Source organism: Pelobates fuscus, chromosome 6, assembly GCF_036172605.1.
Source record: "Pelobates fuscus isolate aPelFus1 chromosome 6, aPelFus1.pri, whole genome shotgun sequence".
In the NCBI taxonomy this organism is placed as follows: domain Eukaryota; kingdom Metazoa; phylum Chordata; class Amphibia; order Anura; family Pelobatidae; genus Pelobates; species Pelobates fuscus.
The window spans coordinates 163,506,600-163,529,080 of NC_086322.1; the positions used below are offsets into that span (position 1 = coordinate 163,506,600).

Sequence of the window (22,481 nt, forward strand, 5' to 3'; positions counted from 1 at the left end):
GTAGGTTTGTGTAAATGTAGGGGTGTGTTTCTATGTGGTGTTGGCGTTTGAATGCAAGTATGCTTTTATGTGTAGTGTTCGTTTTTGAATGCAGGGGCGTGTTTATATTTAATTATGGTGTTCAACACCAAGGTGTGTATGTAGTGTTAACATTTCAGTACAGAAGTGTTGTTTTTATGTAGTGTTGAAGGTTGAATGCAGGGGTGTATTTGGGTATACTGTTAGTGTTTGAATGTTGATCTGTATACACATACACTGCCACACACACATATACAAAGATACACACAACAACAACGACATACAGATACACACAACAACAACGACATACAGATACACACAACAACAACGACATACAGATACACACAACAACAACGACATACAGATACACACAACAACAACGACATACAGATACACACAACAACAACGACATACAGATACACACAACAACAACGACATACAGATACACACAACAACAACGACATACAGATACACACAACAACAACGACATACAGATACACACAACAACAACGACATACAGATACACACAACAACAACGACATACAGATACACACAACAACAACGACATACAGATACACACAACAACAACGACATACAGATACACACAACAACAACGACATACAGATACACACAACAACAACGACATACAGATACACACAACAACAACGACATACAGATACACACCTTGATACACACAACAACAACGACATACAGATACACAACTTGATACACACAACAACAACGACATACAGATACACACCTTGATACACACAACAACAACGACATACAGATACACAACTTGATACACACAACAACAACGACATACAGATACACAACTTGATACACACAACAACAACGACATACAGATACACAACTTGATACACACAACAACAACGACATACAGATACACAACTTGATACACACAACAACAACGACATACAGATACACAACTTGATACACACAACAACAACGACATACAGATACACAACTTGATACACACAACAACAACGACATACAGATACACAACTTGATACACACAACAACAACGACATACAGATACACAACTTGATACACACAACAACAACGACATACAGATACACAACTTGATACACACAACAACAACGACATACAGATACACAACTTGATACACACAACAACAACGACATACAGATACACAACTTGATACACACAACAACAACGACATACAGATACACAACTTGATACACACAACAACAACGACATACAGATACACAACTTGATACACACAACAACAACGACATACAGATACACAACTTGATACACACAACAACAACGACATACAGATACACAACTTGATACACACAACAACAACGACATACAGATACACAACTTGACCCGCAGGCAACGACATACAGATACACAACTTGACCCGCAGGCAACGACATACAGATACACAACTTGACCCGCAGGCAACGACATACAGATACACAACTTGACCCGCAGGCAACGACATACAGATACACAACTTGACCCGCAGGCAACGACATACAGATACACAACTTGACCCGCAGGCAACGACATACAGATACACAACTTGACCCGCAGGCAACGACATACAGATACACAACTTGACCCGCAGGCAACGACATACAGATACACAACTTGACCCGCAGGCAACGACATACAGATACACAACTTGACCCGCAGGCAACGACATACAGATACACAACTTGACCCGCAGGCAACGACATACAGATACACAACTTGACCCGCAGGCAACGACATACAGATACACAACTTGACCCGCAGGCAACGACATACAGATACACAACTTGACCCGCAGGCAACGACATACAGATACACAACTTGACCCGCAGGCAACGACATACAGATACACAACTTGACCCGCAGGCAACGACATACAGATACACAACTGCGCCCGCAGGCGCGCCCGCAGGCAGCCGCAGGCGCGCCCGCAGGCAAGCAGCCGCGCCCGCAGGCAGGCAGCCGCGCCGGCAGCCAGCCGCAGCCGCGCCGGCAGCCAGCCGCAGCCGTGCCCGCAGGCAGCCGCAGCCGCGCCCGCAGGCAGCCGCGCCCGCAGGCAGCCACACGCACACAGGCAGGCAGCCACACGCACACAGGCAGGCAGCCACACGCACACAGGCAGGCAGCCACACGCACACAGGCAGGCAGCCACACGCACACAGGCAGGCAGCCACACGCACACAGGCAGGCAGCCACACGCACACAGGCAGGCAGCCACACGCACACAGCCACACGCACACAGGCAGGCAGCCACACGCACACAGGCAGGCAGCCACACGCACACAGGCAGGCAGCCACACGCACACAGGCAGGCAGCCACACGCACACAGGCAGGCAGCCACACGCACACAGGCAGGCAGCCACACGCACACAGGCAGGCAGCCACACGCACACACACACAAATGCAGATATACAGACAACATGACACTCGTGCAGTTACACATATACAAAGATACACACAACAACATACAGATACACAACTTGACACACATGCAAATACACAACTTGACACACGCAGCCACATGCAAATACACAACTTGACACACATGCAGCCACATGCAAATAGCCACATGCAAATACACGCATGCAGCCACATGCAAATAGCCGCATGCAAATACACGCATGCAGCCACATGCAAATAGCCACATGCAAATACACGCATGCAGCCACATGCAAATACACGCATGCAGCCACATGCAAATACACACACTGACTATATACAGACACAGCAACATACATGCAAATACACAGACACAAAGCTACACACACTGACACATACACAGAGATACACCCACTGGTACTTGCCCAACGGATGTCTGTGTGTCAATGTGTGTAAGTGTGAAAGGGTTTGGGGAGTTGGTGTGAGGGTGGGTGAGCATGCCACAGTTAGGGAGTGAGCGTGACAGGGTTGGGGGTTTGGATGTGAATGTTGGGGATGGGTGAGTGTGACAGGGTGAGGGGTTCTAAGTGATTGTGAGAGGGTGGTGAGACAGGGTTAGGGAGACAGTAAAGGAGACCGGGTTAGGGAAGTTAGTATGGCAGTGTTAGGAAGGTTAGGGGGGTTAGAGAGACAGAGTGAGGGGAAAATACACAGACTTAAAATATATTTTGCTTTGCCACCTGTGCAGGCAGGGGAGGCAATTAAATTCATGGTGGTCCAGTGGTCCCTGCTTGTCCAAGGTGCTGCCGCACAATTCTGGCGCACTGTGATTGTCAGAGCACAGGCTTGGAACCCGGCATCTGTGCTCTGACACAGTGCGCCGGAACCGCGTGGGAGTGCGGCAGCCCCAGCAGCGCACTGGACCACCAGGGAGTCCATTTGTAACAGGTGGCAGGGAGATCTTTTGATCTTCCTGCTAGCTCAAGGACAGGGGCTCGATCAGAGCCAGAGACTATTGCATCTGGCTCTGGTGGACCCCCTTCCTCCCCACCCCATATTTCAGCACAGCCTCACAGGGCCTTACATTCAGGCTATTGCTGGATTCAGCACATCGAGGGATCAATGCTCCCTTACTGCACTGAACCCTCTGATAGCCCAAATTAATAGGTGAATGAGGGGCCCTAGGCCCCCTTAGTGTGCAGGCTTCCTGCCCGCAACTATTTATTTTAGGATTGGTGATCCTAAATAAAATTGTGAATTGAGGGCAAACGGGGCAGCTGCCCAGTTTGCCCCACATTAAAGACGGCCCTGCCTCTGGTGGCTGTCTTCCAAGGACTAATGGAAGACACTTCCTGGCTTTTCATGGAATTTAACTTTGTAAAACAACATTGGACATAGCCACACAGAGTGAAACTATAGTGTTAGGAATACAGTTTTGTATTCTTAACACTATAGTGTTCATTGAAGTAATAATTACCGTTTACACTGGACTTCACTGCTTTACTAGTCGATTGCCCACAGTCTAGAATTCACCTCAATTTGGGCAATATGTTGCCAACTAAAATAGATTTTAGGTTTACATGGATTTTTCTTTTGTTGGCTAGTTTTTGTTTTTTTTTTAAACGGAAATAGAACCCATCAAGAAAAATGAGTATCATAATAGGTATTTAAGTGTTAATAAAATATATCCAGCTATAACATCAAAAAGTAGATACATTTTGATAATCATTCAACCTATAAAATACACACACAATATATCTAGTTATTTATTAATTTATTCAAAAATTATATACATGGATAAAACAAAATTAAAAATACAAAAGACATATTTACCATGCACTAGAAGTCAGATTTTTAATCAAACCTTCATAAAACGGAAGCATTTGTATATCAATATGAATGTCCGTTAATAGCAGACCTGCTGAAAAAGGTTAGGTCCCTGCATCTTTGGAACATTAAGTCCACTGGTGAAGATTTAGTGCTATGCATTTATCTATAAAAACATTTAAAAAAATATATTATCTGTCAGCAGAACAGCAAGTATAAAACGTGAAAGTGCTGGTGTAAAAGGCATACTATAGGCACTATAACCAATTCATCACATGAAAGTGGTTATGGTTCTTGCAGCTGTCCCACTGTTCAGTATTAAATGGTTTTTGATTGATTTAACACTTAATGAGGTCACTTGTCCACCCGCAGCTCTTTCAGGTGCTGGGACTAAAATTCCTGCATTAGGCTGAGCAACAATGTGCCATAGTGATAGACTGCTTGTCATCACTAGTAAGTTTTGGTAGGACTGCCTCCATTGGGTGGTGTGGCTGTGGGCACCCAGATAGCTTTAGTGTTAAACCAATTAACAGTTTAACACTGAACCGTGAGCCTGAAGCAGGGACCACAACCATTTCAATGAGACACAGTGGTTGTGGTTCCTAGAGTGACCTTTTAGTAAGCAGGATGAAGCCCATTTTAGTAGTTTTGCAGTATAGCAAGTCTTTACACTAGTAGTGCAATTGTTCTGCACTGTTTAATTACTGTATTTTTAGTCAAAGTTTGGATCATTATTATATACATTTTAAATCATAAATATTTCCTACACAGATATTTTTTTGTTATGATTACAGTTAAGGCGTACATAAGTGCCTTTGGGTGGTCAGAGACAAAATATGGCTTTTTACTATTTGCACTACAGAGGTGAGTAAACTTACTTTACACTGGCCATAGGATTGCAAGATCAGGATTTGGTTTAGGAAAATAAATAACATTTAAATACACTATAGGGTGATCTTAATTGAAGAAAGGAAGAAAAATAGCCCAGGAGCTTTATTAAAGGAGTCTCTCAAGGCACGATGTGGCAATCCTACATGACCAGCTCACCATTTTAGAGGTGTAATAAAAACATTTTGAGGTATAATATGTCCATCTGTGAAACATCTACTCAGTGCTGGAGGCAGGTGTGTGAAGTGCTAGTGAGAGTAGCCCTTACATTGTGGTGGCAGAAGTGATGACAAATCTAATGCATTCTATTTGGATTGTTCTAATGTGTATACTATTTAGCACAATGAATACTTTTTGTGTTTTACGCCTAAATGATCAGTTTCATTTGAGTGACAAGTGATATTTGTTTGCTTTACTCCGAATTAAAGTTGTTAAAATGGGAACGTATAAACTCATACAAAAAAATAAAAAAATAAAAAAGACAAAAAAAGTGTGTTGGTGGTGTTCACACATAGAACCAATACAATGGCCCACGGCTTAGCCTTATAAAGTTTCAAATTAAATGGATTGCACCATAACTAATTGTGGATATAACATAATAGGCGTTATATCTAAAGCAGTGGAAACAACCTATATTTATATTCACACAGGGTTATCCACTAATGTGAATTTGACATTTTAGGCAACGTTTGTAAACAAAGGAAAACTTTAGCGCTTTGGCCCTTAACTTCAAATTCCTCACAATTTACACTGCAGTGAATAAGCCTGTCAGTTTTCACTTCCAGACAACATTTTTTTGGTTTGATATGCCTTTTAAAAAGTGTGGAGAGCCACCTGTATAAAAGCAGTTACAGTGCACCAACAATACTAATAAAAAGTCACAATTATTTTGTCCGTGTCTGGTTTACACATGTTAAACTTGGGTTTACAAACAAATTCACCACTACAGGCTTTTCACTTAGCTGTGATGCTATTTGGCCTTTCTTGGCTTGGTGACATGAGGAGGACATTTTTTGACACACGAAAGGAGAGTCAGTCATTCTCATTCAGAGTGTTGATATTGCTCGGTTGTAGAAATTAAAATGACTGGATGCTAAAAATCAGTGGTCTTATTTTAGGTCTTCTGAAATCTTTCTGCTCACGAAAGCCTGATGTATGGGGGAGGCCGAGACAATTCTTCTATTTCTGTACTAACGTCGTCTGTAAAAGGCACCGGTGAATTGAAAATCCGATCATCTTCCCCTAAAAAACACAAAATAAATTGAAACTATTTTTTGTTAATAGTTGCAGAACTTATGGAGTTCTATATTTAGAAACAACCTCTAGATTTAGAAACAAAGCCTTTTTTGCTTAGTTTACATATATCATAATGATTTGTATTTTTTTTGTTTTTATAAAAAGACAGCCAAATCGTGACTATAATGTGCTTATAGGTAATAAAGCGATGCTGCTTTATGTTGCTTTTATTGTTATCTAATAAAGTATTTTGCCTCAAGTTGCTACTGTATTTGGCCACATGCATCCTATGCATTTTTTTTTTATTGTTTTTGGATTTTCTTTCATTTTAATATTTTTGTTCCTGGCACTTTATGAGAAGAATCCAAACATTGGCAGCAGATCATTTGGTCCTCGGTGGGGATTGTATCACCCAAACTGATATTACGAGCAGATTTGGGTGCTCAGGAAATTGTGAGTATGTTTGAATCATTTTTCACTTTAATAATTAAGAGAGCACTATTGTGTGTTTCCATTTTGTTATATGTGCACATAGCTGTGTTTGAGGACTTTAGGACCAGATGATATCCTTATTGTGGGGATTAAACCATCATCTGCCTAAATCATTGAGCCTTTCAATAAAGTTTACCTTTTTTGTTTTTTGAGTATTTAACTGATCACTACTCGTGATCATTAGCGGTTGTCCACAAGAAACAAATCCACTATTGGAATTCTCTGATTGCATGTCATTAAAACAAAACTGTCTTTTGTGCAAAAGTCTGCACCATTGGTTTGTTTTTTCTGTGTGTTTTTTTTTTTTTTTTTTTTTTTTTTTTTTTTAATTCTTTATTTTTGCATGTGCATATGAGTTACAGACAAGCGTGCAGGGCCACGACAGCAACTGCAGGCATGTTCATGGCATTTCAATTGAGTGGCATTTTGATACAGCACACATTTTTATTTTTTTTTTACATGAAGCAGCAACTTTTGTGACATTCTAGGCATGCATATGACATTCCTAGGTGCTTCTAGGTTTAGTAATATATGTAGTGGGCTGTCATTGGATTATTAAGCTCGGACAACAACATTACTCATATTACTAGGATTAGGTAGTCGCTATGAGACAATGTTAGGTTAGATAAACCATGCTAGTGAGGCTGTCACTTACAGACATGTTATGCATTATAGCAGTAGTTTTGTAAGTTGAAAATAAAAATAAAAGTGACATGCAAACAATGATAAACAAGGTATATGACAGTCGAGTGAAATTTTAAGCTTGTGTGTCTAAGTTGTAGGCATTTTAGCTGCTTAGGTGCAAGGCTAGTTAGAGTATCTATCGGTATATATCACAGATTATCTTGGACAATTAAAACAAAGAAAAACAAAAAACAAAAACAAAAACAAAAAAAAAAAACAGGGAAAAGAACAGTAGAGGCAGATTTGAAACAGGAGTCCACCAAGTTGAGTTTCCAGGGGTGGTGTGTTCAGACAGAGCGTCCCGTCAATGTTAGGTAGTCCCCTTGATTGTTCCTGTCTGTTAGCCTATGCCCACTCTGGAGGCCTGGTATGCCAGCCTGTCTTGTAGGCGTCGCTTCGATGGGTCGCTCGTTGTCGATGGGTCTTTAGGTAGTCCTGTGTATACAGTTATCAGTCTCTTGTGATAAGTGTTAGACCAGGTCCTTTCTACTTTGCTTGACTGTGGGTGCAGAGTGTCTCCCTTCTTCCCATGTGGGGAGCGGTACATGACCTTCCCTCTCTGACCGTTTTTTGGCGGTAATTTCCCCCGACTGCGTCTGGCGTTTGTTTGCTTACTGAGGTTCCGTGTCACCGTCTTACTCCCAGAGGATATCTGCCCAGGTGGGCTCGTGCGGTCGGTTGCGTTTGTGTTTGGAGTCGCCTTGCCCGGTCGGGGCTTCCGTGACTCCTCTGCATGCTTTCTCCGTGTCTTTCCTGCTTTCCGGGTTGCCTGTGCCGCCATTCTTAAGTGGGCCTCCCATTTCGCCCAGAAGAGCTCGAAGGCGGCATCCACAGCATTTGCAGGCGCCAGTGGTGAGCGGGTCGGGTGCTGTTGGTTTGGCAGGGTCGGTCTCTGTGCCCTGCTGGTGGCCATTTTGATCGGGTCTCGTGGCGTCCGTCGGTCGGAGTTGTACCCTGGAGCACCCCAAAGGTGAGCGCTCTGTGTGGGCGTATGAGGGTGGACCGGGATATCCCCCGCCGGTCCAAAGGGGGGGGAACGCAGGCCCAAGGTTGCAGTCGCTGCTTGTCTCGGCTGTGGGAGAGCGGCCGCCTCTCCCGCACCCGCCTCGCTTGTAGGCCGCATGTGCATGTTGGGTGTGCATCGCTGAGAACGCTTCATTTGAGGTACCGTTTTGTTACTCTCGATGCTGTCCGATGCTTGGTAGCCTCCCAGCTTCCTTTAATTGCCGTTTTGTGGGCCAAATGTTGGTATATTTCCCCTGTTTGGCAGGAGCTGTGGAGGTTAACGTCCTCTCTGCTCTGCGGCTAGGCCACGCCCCCCTTTTCTGTGTGTTTTAATGGACTCGTGGAACGAAGCACAAATTTTATCTGAAGCAAGACCACATGATACAAAAAATTGTTGACCATCAGGCTGGACTTCTTTTCATAATAATGTTACTACCCATTTGTTAATGGGGAGCAACCTGTCATTTTTCTTTGAGTAAAAATCCTTTTACTGGCTCTGGACAGGGGTACTTCCACTGAAAAGATTGAGAAGAGGATCTCTCTAAAAAAGCTTTACTTTGTGGGGGATTGAGGCGACAAAATTAAATGAGAGTCTTTTTGTACTTTTTGTCTCGCTGCAGAGTTTACGAAGTCAGCCTTATGAGTTCGACATTTCTTTTTACTTTACTCTACACTACTACTATGCGCATTACTCTACTGATTTGGGGATTAACACACTGCCTTTCACATGTACTCATTTGAAGAAGAAAAAAAGTGGATCATAAAAAGTGGTAATTTGCATCATGTTACTCCTAAGGCTGTATTACATTACTATAGTCAGTGCTGTGGACTTGGATGGGGGAAGGAAGATTTAAAAAAATAATAATTTGGCTAGGCATATAGTATGCATAGGGGCTGTAGAGTGTGGGAGAATGTGTATAGGGGCCTAGGGTGGATAGGCGGTGAAGTGTGCAAGTAGTACAGTGTGAGATGATAGATAGATAGTGAATATAGCACTCCAAGGACTTCATAAGTAACGTGAAAAAATAACTTAGCTTTTATTCAGCAACTGCCACAAAGTATCAACGTTTCAGTTCAGAACTTTCGTCAGGATAACGTGCATTGCAAAAAACAATATTATATATATATATATATATATATATATATATATATATATATATATATATACACACACACACACACACACAAAAAGAGGGCAGTCCTAAATTAGAGGGGCAAAGGTTTACAAATATCAGGAAGTATTACTTTACAGAGCGTGTAATGGACGCATGGAACAGCCTTCCAGCTGTAGTGGTAGAGGTTAACACATTGAAGGAGTTTAAGCATGCATGGGATAGGCATAAGGCCATCATAGATAAAGCCAGGGACTAATGCGAGTATTTAGAAAATTGGGCAGACTAGATGGGCCGAATGGTTCTTATCTGCCTTCACATTCTGTTTCTATGTTTCTATGGGGAATCGATTGTGTGAGTGGGGAAAACCCAGAGTGTTTATAGTGGATCGTGTGTATGGAATGGAATGTGTGTAAGAGTGCAGTGTATGTGGTATAAGTTTATATGCTCTGTGTGGGGGGCATTGCTTACAAGCCTTATTGGCTCAACAGTGAGTGAACTCTAGCCTGCAGCTCCTAGGGCTAGAGTATACTCTTGCGAGATAGGAACCTTGCTATGGGAACTGCGGAAATGCTCCGAGGTCTCGTGAGGAACCCAGCAGAGCTGCAGGTTAGAGTCCCCGGGTCCTCCTTCCCTCTGCTAGGCCAAGGTTAAGTGCCTAAGTTCATGTCAAGCCAATGCCTTGTGTGATGCGTTTTGCTCCAAAAAACAGGTTTTGAATGGTGTTGGAAATATAAAGTACTCTCCTAAAAGTTAGGTTACTATAAGCAGATTTATAATGTAGCTTATTTTGTTAATATTTTGCCACGATAATGATCTTTTCCTAGTACACACCATATTAATGTAGGTTTCCATTTGTGTAGTGGAGCATTGACATTAATGAAATAGATATTTATTTTATCACCTAGATAATTGGTATGATTCTCACCTCTGAATGTGCAGACAAGTTCAACTGTCTGAGGTTGCTCATGGTCCGGATGCAACCATTCCTTTAAAAAAAAAAAAAAAAAAAAAAAATTCAATTAGATTTATTTTTATGGTTCTTTTCTTTCTTTTTTTTTTTAATATAAAAAGGAGATTCTAGAGGAGATTCTGAATAAAACACCAGAAGTACTCACCATTCCAGTTGAGTGATCATAGCACATACAATCCGGCAGACTCCGACAGCCAATATAGGCAGTGCACAGGGCCACACAGAGACTGGAGATGGATGCTATTAAAATGGCTATATTTGCTCCTTTAACAAGGTGACCAAGCATAAACTTCTACGTAAAAAGAAAACAACCCTCAATTAAGATAAAATGAAATGCTGTATTCAACACAAACCACACAACTTCATTCTTTAATAAACAGGGGGAATCTTTTCACATTTAGATCCTAGACATGAGACATTTAAGGCATTTACCATAATCCATATTTATATGTAGGATATTAAAAGAAAGCTCTGTCCTTTAAAAAGTGCACACATACAGAGAAACCCTTAAACTGTGGTGGAACAAACATGTAGCACACAGTCTAGGTTTTTATTTTTTATTTTAAATTCTTTATTTTTCAGTGCATAGCGTACATAATACAGTGGTAAACAGTAGGTAGAAAACATGCTGTATGAGTATAGAGGGTTAACATTGGGTCCGTGCACCATTTGTATTTTTGCAAGTTTGTGTAAGCCTAGGTAGCTTGTGTGATGCGAGCATGCGGAGTTCCTGCGCCGACCCAAGGGTGATGCCTCATCATGCTGAAAGCGCCGGTGGAGGGCTACTAAGCTGGATACTTGGCATATGTGCCTGTGTACGTTTGTGAGGTGAGGCAGCGATGAGCGCATATAGCAGTGCGGGCTTTGTTAGTAAATGGTTGTTGTGTTGGCTGGGCGGGTGCGTATGATGTGCCGTGGCTAGGTCTATGCGCTGGGTATGTTCACTCCTAACAGAGGGAGTGGCAGGGGTCGGCGTGTGTGCAATATTCTGGGGTCACCCATGGGATTATGTGTGATGGGAGTGGTCGTTCCCAGTTGCGGGGAAGGTTGGTGTCATGGTGGTGTCCCCGACCCTGGGCTGTGCGCCATGTTGCTAGCTAGCTCTTCCTTATTGAGCAATCTTGGTGGGTGAAGTAAAGGGGAGAGAGATGGGAAGCACTTAAGTTTATGTTAGTATAGTATAACTGAACTTATTGTTCTGAGCCTTGAGTCCTGAACAAGTGGTGTCATGGGAAACTTGGAAACGTTGTGCTGGGTAAGCAAGTCCCTCTCCGGTTCTCCAAAGCCCTATGTCGGATCGTTTCTTGAGCTTGTTCCTGGTTCCGTCGTGTGTGTGCTCTCGGACCTCGGGACGAATGATGCTATGCGTTCTGGGTTCCAAGTGGTCGTGGAGACTCTCTGGTGTGTGCTGACCGCCAAGGGCGCCAGGTCTAACGCTGTCAGGAATGGTGCTGCTTCTTCTATCGAGGTGAGTGTGTGCAGGCTTCCGTTTCGGGTCACCGTCAGGGATACGTTTGTTCCCCACCTGTAGCTTAGGTTTGCTGATCGGAGCTGGTTTGTCACTGGTTGGAAAGTTTTTCGCCACAGGAGGGTTGCTTTTTTAAAGTCCTGATAGAAATGTCAGAGCGGCCTCTTCGAAGTTTATCGGAGTTTTGCCTTTGACTGCTGCCATTATTTGTATTTTGTCGTGTGCGGTGAGGCATCCGAGGATGACGTCTTTTGGCATTGTGGTGGCTGCGCTTGCTGGCCCAGGTAGGCGGTATATCCCCTCAATTGACAGCTTTTTTGCCACTGCATGTGGCAGGATAGAGGCTAGTAAGCGCCTGACAGTGCAGTAGTTCGTCCGCGGAGACTGCCATTGGGACACCCCTTATTTTTATATTGGTGTGGCGGTGGCGGTCCTCCATGGCCGTCAACTGTGCAGATATCGCTTGTTGTTGTGACCAGACTTGTTGAACAGAGTTCTGGAGCTCTGACACGTGTGATTGCATGTCCGAGATGTCTCTCTCGGAGGCCTGTACTCTGTCTGTAATGGCTTTCATATTCTGTTTGATAGGGGCGAGTTCCGTCGCCAGGATCTTGTGAAAGTCTGCCAGTAAGACCTTCAGGTCGTGTCTGGTCGTCGGTGTGGAGTCGGTGTGGGCTGCAGGTGTGGTCGGTTGTGTGGCCAGCGGGTGTTCGGGCCCTATTTGCTCAGTTGGGTAAGTGTGGGAGTCGGGTCGCGGGGTTGCCGCAAGAGCAGGTTTGGGCTGCGCTGGCCTTTGTAACATTGTCCCGATGTCCCTGCTGTCTGTTGCCGTTTTCTGCGAGCGACGGCCCATTGCTGGCATTTGCGCCTGGATGGCAGGTGAGGTCTGGGGATAGTCGTCCCCTACTTGTTGGGAGAGGAGTGCCTCCAGGCTCGGGAGCGTCAACGTGGGGTAGGCCCCGTTTTTCCGCCTCCGTCTAGGCTGGTGCGATGGTAGAAAGAAAGGCATCTATCGCCTCAGGAGGCGTTATGGAGTGTGCCTGTTAGCTTTTGAGGGCTGGATGGGCTTTACTTTTCGGGATATTCGTGGTTTATTAAGGTTGCTCGGAGGAGCCTGCAAGCATGGCGTCTGTTCAGGCTGGTGGTCAAGCTCCGCCGGTTTTGTTTTGTTTTCAAACTTGAATAATGGAAAAAATTATGCAAAAAATTAAATGCACGCATGTTTTCATTTGGTGTATATCTACTAAACAGTGATCAATCTGTTGTATTTAGGCAATGGAGTATCCTTTTGAGGGGCTAACATGCAACATTAAAATCATTGTATATTTTTGGATGGTAACAAATGCTATTTACAAATAGCAGAATGAAGCAGCAAGTTCTTAACCTGCACTAGAAAAGTTAATGCGGTGCTTTAGAACATCGAGCAGAGATTGTAACTTCTCATTTCTAATCATCTTTATAATCATAAACCAGTTCATGTCATGAAGAGAACAAACATGTAGCAAAACTATTTTTCACCAGCCTTTTAGAGTTAGCCTCGTGATAGTACTACCTTTGCCACTTGTAAATTAGCATGGTATTCCCATTAGGGATCGACAGATATTGATTTTTTTAGAGCAGATACCGATAATCTGTGAACTTTCAGGCAGATAGAAGATAACTTACCGATATTCTGTACATTTATCCTTTTGAAAAAATAAACTAAATATACATGCCAAATGTAGTGGATGCAGTGTGTTTAGACAGGGGAGCTGTGTGTGTTTGTGTAGTGCATGGGTCGTCAACCTGGTCCCTACCGCCCACTAGTGGGCGTTTCAGGATTCCAGGTGGGTGGTAGGGATTTTCTAATTTTGACAGATTGGGTGGGAGGGCGGGCGCGAGCCGGCGGTACCCATGCGACCGGGTACCGCCATCACCACTTGCGGCCCCGGCCCGCGCGGCAAACCACCGGGGCCGCATATGGAAGGGTCCATCGGGTGGCCCATGCTGTCAGGGCCACCTGATGGATGTGGATTGTAAGGGGACCCGGTCAGCGCTGGGCGCTTTAACAGCGCAACCGGCCCCCTGTGATTACATCACACGCTGGAAGGAAGTGACTGCATGTCACTCCTCCCAGCTAACACACAGACCGCGCGGGAGGAAGGAGGGAGTCAGAGTGGGAACTCCCATCAACCTGAGCCACCACTGGACCCCAGGGAAAGTCACCCTCCTGCACCTTAAAGGTAGGAAACAGGAGGGTGACTTAAATACAATGTGTGTGCCTATATCTGCCTGCCTGCCTATATCTGCCTGTCTGTCTGTTATAGTGGGCTATAGTAAGTGGGATACCTAACTCAGCCTTCCTACTGGGCATTGCTATAAGAAGGTTAAAAAATTTAAAAAAAAAGTGGGGAGGGGAATTGAGGAGGGAGAGAAGGGGAGCTGACGCACAGATGAGAAATCATATTATGTGCAAACAGAGAAGTCGTCTGAATATCACCGAAAGAGGAGACCTTCGTTTGTTCCTTACGAAAATCAAACCAGATAAATATTTAGTCTTGCAGCATCAACCTCAAGGATCTCATTAATCACTAGTAAAAGGTAATTTCAATTTACTTTATTGTTTTCTCATTAAACTTTATAAAGTTAAAAACCTTATAAACCTGCATTAAGTAGAAATAAAAAGATAAATGTACGTACATTTTTTTAAAAAAACACCCTCCTTTCTAAAAAATATTCTGCACTTGCGCGAAAACTGCATGCAGAGCATGTATGTATGTGTGGGTGTGTGTAGTGTGTGTATAGTGAATGCGGTGTGTGTAGTGTGTGTATATAATGAATGCAGAGTGTGTGGGTGTTTGTGTAATGTGTGTCTAGTGAATGCAGTGAGTTTATATAAGGCAGTGTGTGTGCGTGCGCGCGCTCGTTTCTGTAGGTTTGTAATTTGGGGGTAGAGAGGCATTTTTTTTTTATTTAATTTTGTAATTTTTTTTTTATATTTACATTTTTTACAATTGTGTTTTTTTTATTCCCCCCTCCCTGCATCTTACTTGGCCAGGGAGGGTGGATATGGCATCCCATGGTGGTCTGGTGGCATGGTCTGTGCAGTGGGGGCCTGCAGCAAGCTCTTCCCCTCCCAGCAGCTCCCCTGACTAAATCTCACGGCCTAGGTGCCGCCAACTGGTCATGGGCACGGCGGTCCTGGTATGCATTATCGGCAATATTGGTATCTCTAGATCGATTTTCGGTCGATCCCCAATTCCCATATTATGTCACAGGAATGGAATTCAAAAAAAAAAAAAAAAAGCCAAGGTCACTGGTGTACTCTCGCGCATGCAGGAGTACAGCTTTGAGATTTTTAAAGGATCCCACGTGACCTTCATAGACAGCCAATTCCCTGCTTCCATTACTGTAATGGCTGTCAGGATTGACTCTTAGACTCTGTCCTGAGTCTAAGAAAGTCAAGCGGAGGAGAAATACAGACACAAAGTATTCCAAAATTTGTCTCCATAGCTCTCTTGACTGGGTTATAATTTCATTAAAATACCAACATAACCAAAATGAGTATTTTATAAAGATTCTACATTTATTCAGGTGGAGGGGACAGTGCTGTTTTAACATTTACACATTAATTACAACCAATACAGTGTCTTGTAGTGAATATAATTCCTGGAGGTTCTAGATGCTACTTGATGTCAATATATCAAACTATTCAGCCAACAGCTCTCAGGCAGGGCCGGCGCGTCCATAAGGCGGCACAGGCGGCCGCCTTAGGGCGCACCGGCTCTGGGGGCGCAAAATTCCAGTGACCGGCAGGAGGGAAGTGCTCCCTCCTGCCTGGTCACCTCCTGGATCCCCGGAGCTGCTGGGAGGCGTGCGGCACAAGTTGATTAGGAGGCGGCGAGGGAGCTCTCTGATCTCTCTGACCGGCTCCCTCGCGCGCCTTTTGCTGATGCCGCGGGAGCCGGAATATGACGTCATATTCCGGCTCCCGCGGCATCAGAAAACAGCCTGCGAGGGAGCCGGTCAGAGAGATCAGAGAGCTCCCTCGCCGCCTCCTAATCAACTTGTGCCGCACGCCTCCCAGCAGCCCCACTGGACCACCAATGAGAAACCCACGCCAGCTCTCCAGGTAGGGAGGCTGGGTGGGACATTTAAATGTAATGTATTGTTAATTACTTTATTAATTACTGTGTGAGTGTGTATGTCAGTGTGTATGTGTGTGAGTGAGTGTGTGTGTCTGTCAGTGTGTCTGTCAGTGTGTGTATGAGTGTGTCAGTGTGTGTGTGTGTCTGTCAGTGTGTGTGTGTGTGAGTGAGAGTGTGTGTGTCTGTCAGTATGTGTGTCTGTCAGTGTGTGTAAGTGTGTCTATGAGTTTGTGTGTGAGTGTGTCTGTCGGTGTGTGTGAGTATGTCAGTGTGTGTGTGCGCATGTGAGTATGTGTGTCTGTCAGTGTGTGTGTGTGTGTGTGTGTGTGTGTTCGAGTATGTGTCTGAGTTTGTGTGTGTGTGTGTATGTATTTTTCTGCATGCATGTATCTGTATGACGGTATGCCTCTGTATGTATGTATGTATGTGTCCGTATGCCTGTATGTCTTGTACGTATGTTTCTGTATGTCTTGTATGTATGTAACTGGATGTATGTTTGTCTCTGTATGTCTTGTACGTATGTTTCTGTATGTCTTGTATGTATGTAACTGGATGTATGTTTGTCTCTGAATGTCTGTATATATGTCTCTGTATGCATGTATGTAACTGTATGCCTTTATGTCTCTGTATGTGTGTGTCTGTGTGTCTCTGTATGCCTGTATGTCTTTGTATGCATGTTTCTGTATGTATGTATGTGTCTGTATGTGTCTGTATGACGGTATGCCTCTGTATGTATGTATGTATGTGTCTGTATGCCTGTCTATATGCATGTATCTGTATGCATGCATGTCTCTGTATGCGTGTATGTATCTGTATGCATGCATGTCTCTGTATGCATGCATGTCTCTGTATGCATGCATGTCTCTGTATGCATGCATGTCTCTGTATGCATGCATGTCTCTGTATGCATGCATGTCTCTGTATGCATGCATGTATCTGTATGTGTGTATGTCTCTGTATGCATGCATGTATCTGTATGTGTGTATGTTTCTGTATGCCTGTCTTTATATGCCTGCATGTCTTTATATGCCTGCATGTCTTTATATGCCTGCATGTCTTTATATGCCTGCATGTCTTTATATGCCTGCATGTCTTTATATGCCTGCATGTCTTTATATGCCTGCATGTCTTTATATGCCTGCATGTCTTTATATGCCTGCATGTCTTTATATGCCTGCATGTCTTTATATGCCTGCATGTCTTTATATGCCTGCATGTCTTTATATGCCTGCATGTCTTTATATGCCTGCATGTCTTTATATGCCTGCATGTCTTTATATGCCTGCATGTCTTTATATGCCTGCATGTCTTTATATGCCTGCATGTCTTTATATGCCTGCATGTCTTTATATGCCTGCATGTCTTTATATGCCTGCATGTCTTTATATGCCTGCATGTCTTTATATGCCTGCATGTCTTTATATGCCTGCATGTCTTTATATGCCTGCATGTCTTTATATGCCTGCATGTCTTTATATGCCTGCATGTCTTTATATGCCTGCATGTCTTTATATGCCTGCATGTCTTTATATGCCTGCATGTCTTTATATGCCTGCATGTCTTTATATGCCTGCATGTCTTTATATGCCTGCATGTCTTTATATGCCTGCATGTCTTTATATGCCTGCATGTCTTTATATGCCTGCATGTCTTTATATGCCTGCATGTCTTTATATGCCTGCATGTCTTTATATGCCTGCATGTCTTTATATGCCTGCATGTCTTTATATGCCTGCATGTCTTTATATGCCTGCATGTCTTTATATGCCTGCATGTCTTTATATGCCTGCATGTCTCTGTATGTATGTTTCTTTATGCCTGTATGTTTGTATGTATGTTTCTGTATGCCTGTCTGTATGTATGTGTCTGTATGACGGTATGTCTCTGTATGCCTGCATGTCTCTGTATGCCTGCATGTCTCTGTATGCCTGCATGTCTCTGTATGCCTGCATGTCTCTGTATGCCTGCATGTCTCTGTATGCCTGCATGTCTCTGTATGCCTGCATGTCTCTGTATGCCTGCATGTCTCTGTATGCCTGCATGTCTCTGTATGCCTGCATGTCTCTGTATGCCTGCATGTCTCTGTATGCCTGCATGTCTCTGTATGCCTGCATGTCTCTGTATGCCTGCATGTCTCTGTATGCCTGCATGTCTCTGTATGCCTGCATGTCTCTGTATGCCTGCATGTCTCTGTATGCCTGCATGTCTCTGTATGCCTGCATGTCTCTGTATGCCTGCATGTCTCTGTATGCCTGCATGTCTCTGTATGCCTGCATGTCTCTGTATGCCTGCATGTCTCTGTATGCCTGCATGTCTCTGTATGCCTGCATGTCTCTGTATGCCTGCATGTCTCTGTATGCCTGCATGTCTCTGTATGCCTGCATGTCTCTGTATGCCTGCATGTCTCTGTATGCCTGCATGTCTCTGTATGCCTGCATGTCTCTGTATGCCTGCATGTCTCTGTATGCCTGCATGTCTCTGTATGCCTGCATGTCTCTGTATGCCTGCATGTCTCTGTATGCCTGCATGTCTCTGTATGCCTGCATGTCTCTGTATGCCTGCATGTCTCTGTATGCCTGCATGTCTCTGTATGCCTGCATGTCTCTGTATGCCTGCATGTCTCTGTATGCCTGCATGTCTCTGTATGCCTGCATGTCTCTGTATGCCTGCATGTCTCTGTATGCCTGCATGTCTCTGTATGCCTGCATGTCTCTGTATGCCTGCATGTCTCTGTATGCCTGCCTGCATGTCTCTGTATGCCTGCATGTATGTCTCTGTATGCCTGCATGTATGTCTCTGTATGCCTGCATGTATGTCTCTGTATGCCTGCATGTATGTCTCTGTATGCCTGCATGTATGTCTCTGTATGCCTGCATGTATGTCTCTGTATGCCTGCATGTATGTCTCTGTATGCCTGCATGTATGTCTCTGTATGCCTGCATGTATGTCTCTGTATGCCTGCATGTATGTCTCTGTATGCCTGCATGTATGTCTCTGTATGCCTGCATGTATGTCTCTGTATGCCTGCATGTATGTCTCTGTATGCCTGCATGTATGTCTCTGTATGCCTGCATGTATGTCTCTGTATGCCTGCATGTATGTCTCTGTATGCCTGCATGTATGTCTCTGTATGCCTGCATGTATGTCTCTGTATGCCTGCATGTATGTCTCTGTATGCCTGCATGTATGTCTCTGTATGCCTGCATGTATGTCTCTGTATGCCTGCATGTATGTCTCTGTATGCCTGCATGTATGTCTCTGTATGCCTGCATGTATGTCTCTGTATGCCTGCATGTATGTCTCTGTATGCCTGCATGTATGTCTCTGTATGCCTGCATGTATGTCTCTGTATGCCTGCATGTATGTCTCTGTATGCCTGCATGTATGTCTCTGTATGCCTGCATGTATGTCTCTGTATGCCTGCATGTATGTCTCTGTATGCCTGCATGTATGTCTCTGTATGCCTGCATGTATGTCTCTGTATGCCTGCATGTATGTCTCTGTATGCCTGCATGTATGTCTCTGTATGCCTGCATGTATGTCTCTGTATGCCTGCATGTATGTCTCTGTATGCCTGCATGTATGTCTCTGTATGCCTGCATGTATGTCTCTGTATGCCTGCATGTATGTCTCTGTATGCATGTATGTCTCTGTATGCATGTATGTCTCTGTATGCATGTATGTCTCTGTATGCATGTATGTCTCTGTATGCATGTATGTCTCTGTATGCATGTATGTCTCTGTATGCATGTATGTCTCTGTATGCATGTATGTCTCTGTATGCATGTATGTCTCTGTATGCATGTATGTCTCTGTATGCATGTATGTCTCTGTATGCATGTATGTCTCTGTATGCATGTATGTCTCTGTATGCATGTATGTCTCTGTATGCATGTATGTCTCTGTATGCATGTATGTCTCTGTATGCATGTATGTCTGTATGCATGTATGTCTCTGTATGCATGTATGTCTCTGTATGCATGTATGTCTCTGTATGCATGTATGTCTCTGTATGCATGTATGTATGTCTCTGCTTGTATGTCTCTGACTGTATGTGTCTGTATGTCTCTGTATGATTATTGCTGTCTTTGTATGACAGTGTACCTGTATGACTTTGACTGTGTGACTGAAAAATGATGACTGTGTGCCTGTGGCTTGGGAGGAAAGACACACAGGTGAAGATGCATTTTTTTTTTTTTTTTTTAATGAGGGTTGGGGGCGCCAAAATGCATCTTCGCCTGTGTAACTAAAAATCCTAGCACCGGCCCTGCTCTCAGGCAATGAATACTATTCAAACCATGGGAAGAGTATGGCTTAGATGCAATTTTAACTGTATATCATGCTTATAGAATTGTGTGGAAAATGCACATCTAGATTTAGAAAAATGGAGTATACACTATATTGTGTTGCTGTTAATATAAAGTTCATAAGAGTACTTACAGCTTGAATTACATGGACAGGTGTGTGAGAAAACACGTCATCATCATCTTCTCCATATCCAAGAGTTAGACTTGTATATACAATAATGATTATGGTGGTAAAACAAGAAAACACAGAGGTGGCTATCAGAGCATTCACCTAAACACAGACAGAGAGCAGATCTATTATGGACTGGCAGACCTGATTTGTAAACTCCTGACATGGAGATCAGGTCTTATGTACTAGACATTGGAAAAGATTGATCATCTATTCTATGTAGCCAAGTTCCCACCATGCATAGTCTGACATGCACACCTTCTTGATGGAGTTCAGACATTCCCATGAGAAACAGAATGAGTACATGCTACAACCCACCACCCCGTACAAAGCTTTATTTCTGGCACTACAGTTCCCTCTAACCCCACCCTCCCTCGGTGAATAAAAGGGTTAAAAACCCCTTAATTTACTTACCTTATCCCAGCGCCGATCACCCTTGGCGCTGGGTCACGGCTCCGCCACCTCCTCTGTCCCGTGACGAGCGAGTGCACGCATTAGACCACCCCATAGGAAAGCAGTAAATCAATGCTTTCCAATGGGGAAAAAAAAAAATCTGATGCTGGATGACCTCATGCAGAGCGTGAGGATGTCCAGCTTCAGTTAACGGACCAAAGGTCCGTTTGAATGCAGGAAGCGCTTCCAGTGGCTGTCTAGTAGACAGCTACTGGAGGCAGACATAGTGCCGCCATGTAAACTACGACAAGAATTCTGGGTGGCTAATTCTGTGCCATATGTTGTCTGACACCAGCATTGACCCCGCTCCCCCAAACAGTCCCTCCACGACCCAGTTTTGACTGTGATATCTTATTTGCCACCCCTACATATTGTTCCTAAAGTTGCCACTGCAAACAAGTAGATGCAAAATGACAAGTTGGATGTACAGGAACAGAAGATGCTGATGGCCCTCCCTGCTAAAACAAGCTTGCATCAATTCCTACAATTAGAGACAATGGAAGATATAGATATATATATATATATATATATATATATATATATATATATATATATATATATATATATATATATATATATATATATATATAATCCAATGTCATAAGAGACCTCAATACTTTTGTCTATATAGTGCATCTCTGGGAAAAAAAAAAAAAAAAAAAAAAAAGAAAATCTTCATTAACATAAGTTTCAGTAGATCTTGAATACTGGTGAGAAAGCAGCAGCAAATGTGTGCTTATTTTATAAAAAGTGTTTTATTTGTGGAAATAAAGGCCAAAGAATAGTATTGAGAAAAAAAAAAGCTCAATCACTTCTACATGTTCTACCTTTAAATTTAAATAAACACAAGTGAGGATTGCAGAGACAACATAGACCTAAATAAAATAAGCTCTGATTTTACACTCTGCTAGAACTGCTGTATATTTGCATATACGAACACACAGGCATTTTAAATGCCCTAGATTAGATTAAGTTAGATTAGATTAGATTAGATTAGAAATAGGTCAATGACTGGGGTAGTACTGGGTAAAGCACATTGGTAAACTCTTAAACAGCTAATTTTATTGACCAGCCAGCATGTATGACTTGGGTTGAAGGTTCCATCAATGATTAAACAGATAATATAAGAAAAAGTTCATAACTTACTAGAATTGGGTTCTTCTTCTGTGAAGAAAACAAAGCTAGCACCCCAGGAATAGCCATAATCTAGAAGGGAAAAATAGAAGTTAAAATAACCTGCTTTATTCCCGATCAACCTATTCCATCTGATATTAATATGGTGTGAGGAATTTTGGGTGGAAGTGCATTCCAGATTCTA

General features: G+C 43.3%; 1 protein-coding gene across 1 annotated transcript in view; it reads right to left on the reverse strand.

The window, feature by feature from the left end:
- Nucleotides 1-5,945: 5,945 nt before the first annotated feature.
- LOC134614533 (uncharacterized) overlaps nt 5,946-22,481 on the reverse strand; it is a 40,100-nt gene continuing 23,564 nt past the window's right edge. The window contains exons 3-7 of the mRNA XM_063458446.1: nt 22,310-22,369; nt 20,675-20,812; nt 10,785-10,931; nt 10,595-10,655; nt 5,946-6,379 (exon numbers count right to left, since the gene is read on the reverse strand). Of these exons, the coding sequence (XP_063314516.1) occupies nt 6,276-6,379; nt 10,595-10,655; nt 10,785-10,931; nt 20,675-20,812; nt 22,310-22,369 (510 nt within the window). The 3' untranslated portion in view covers nt 5,946-6,275. The remainder of the gene's footprint in view (nt 6,380-10,594; nt 10,656-10,784; nt 10,932-20,674; nt 20,813-22,309; nt 22,370-22,481) is intronic.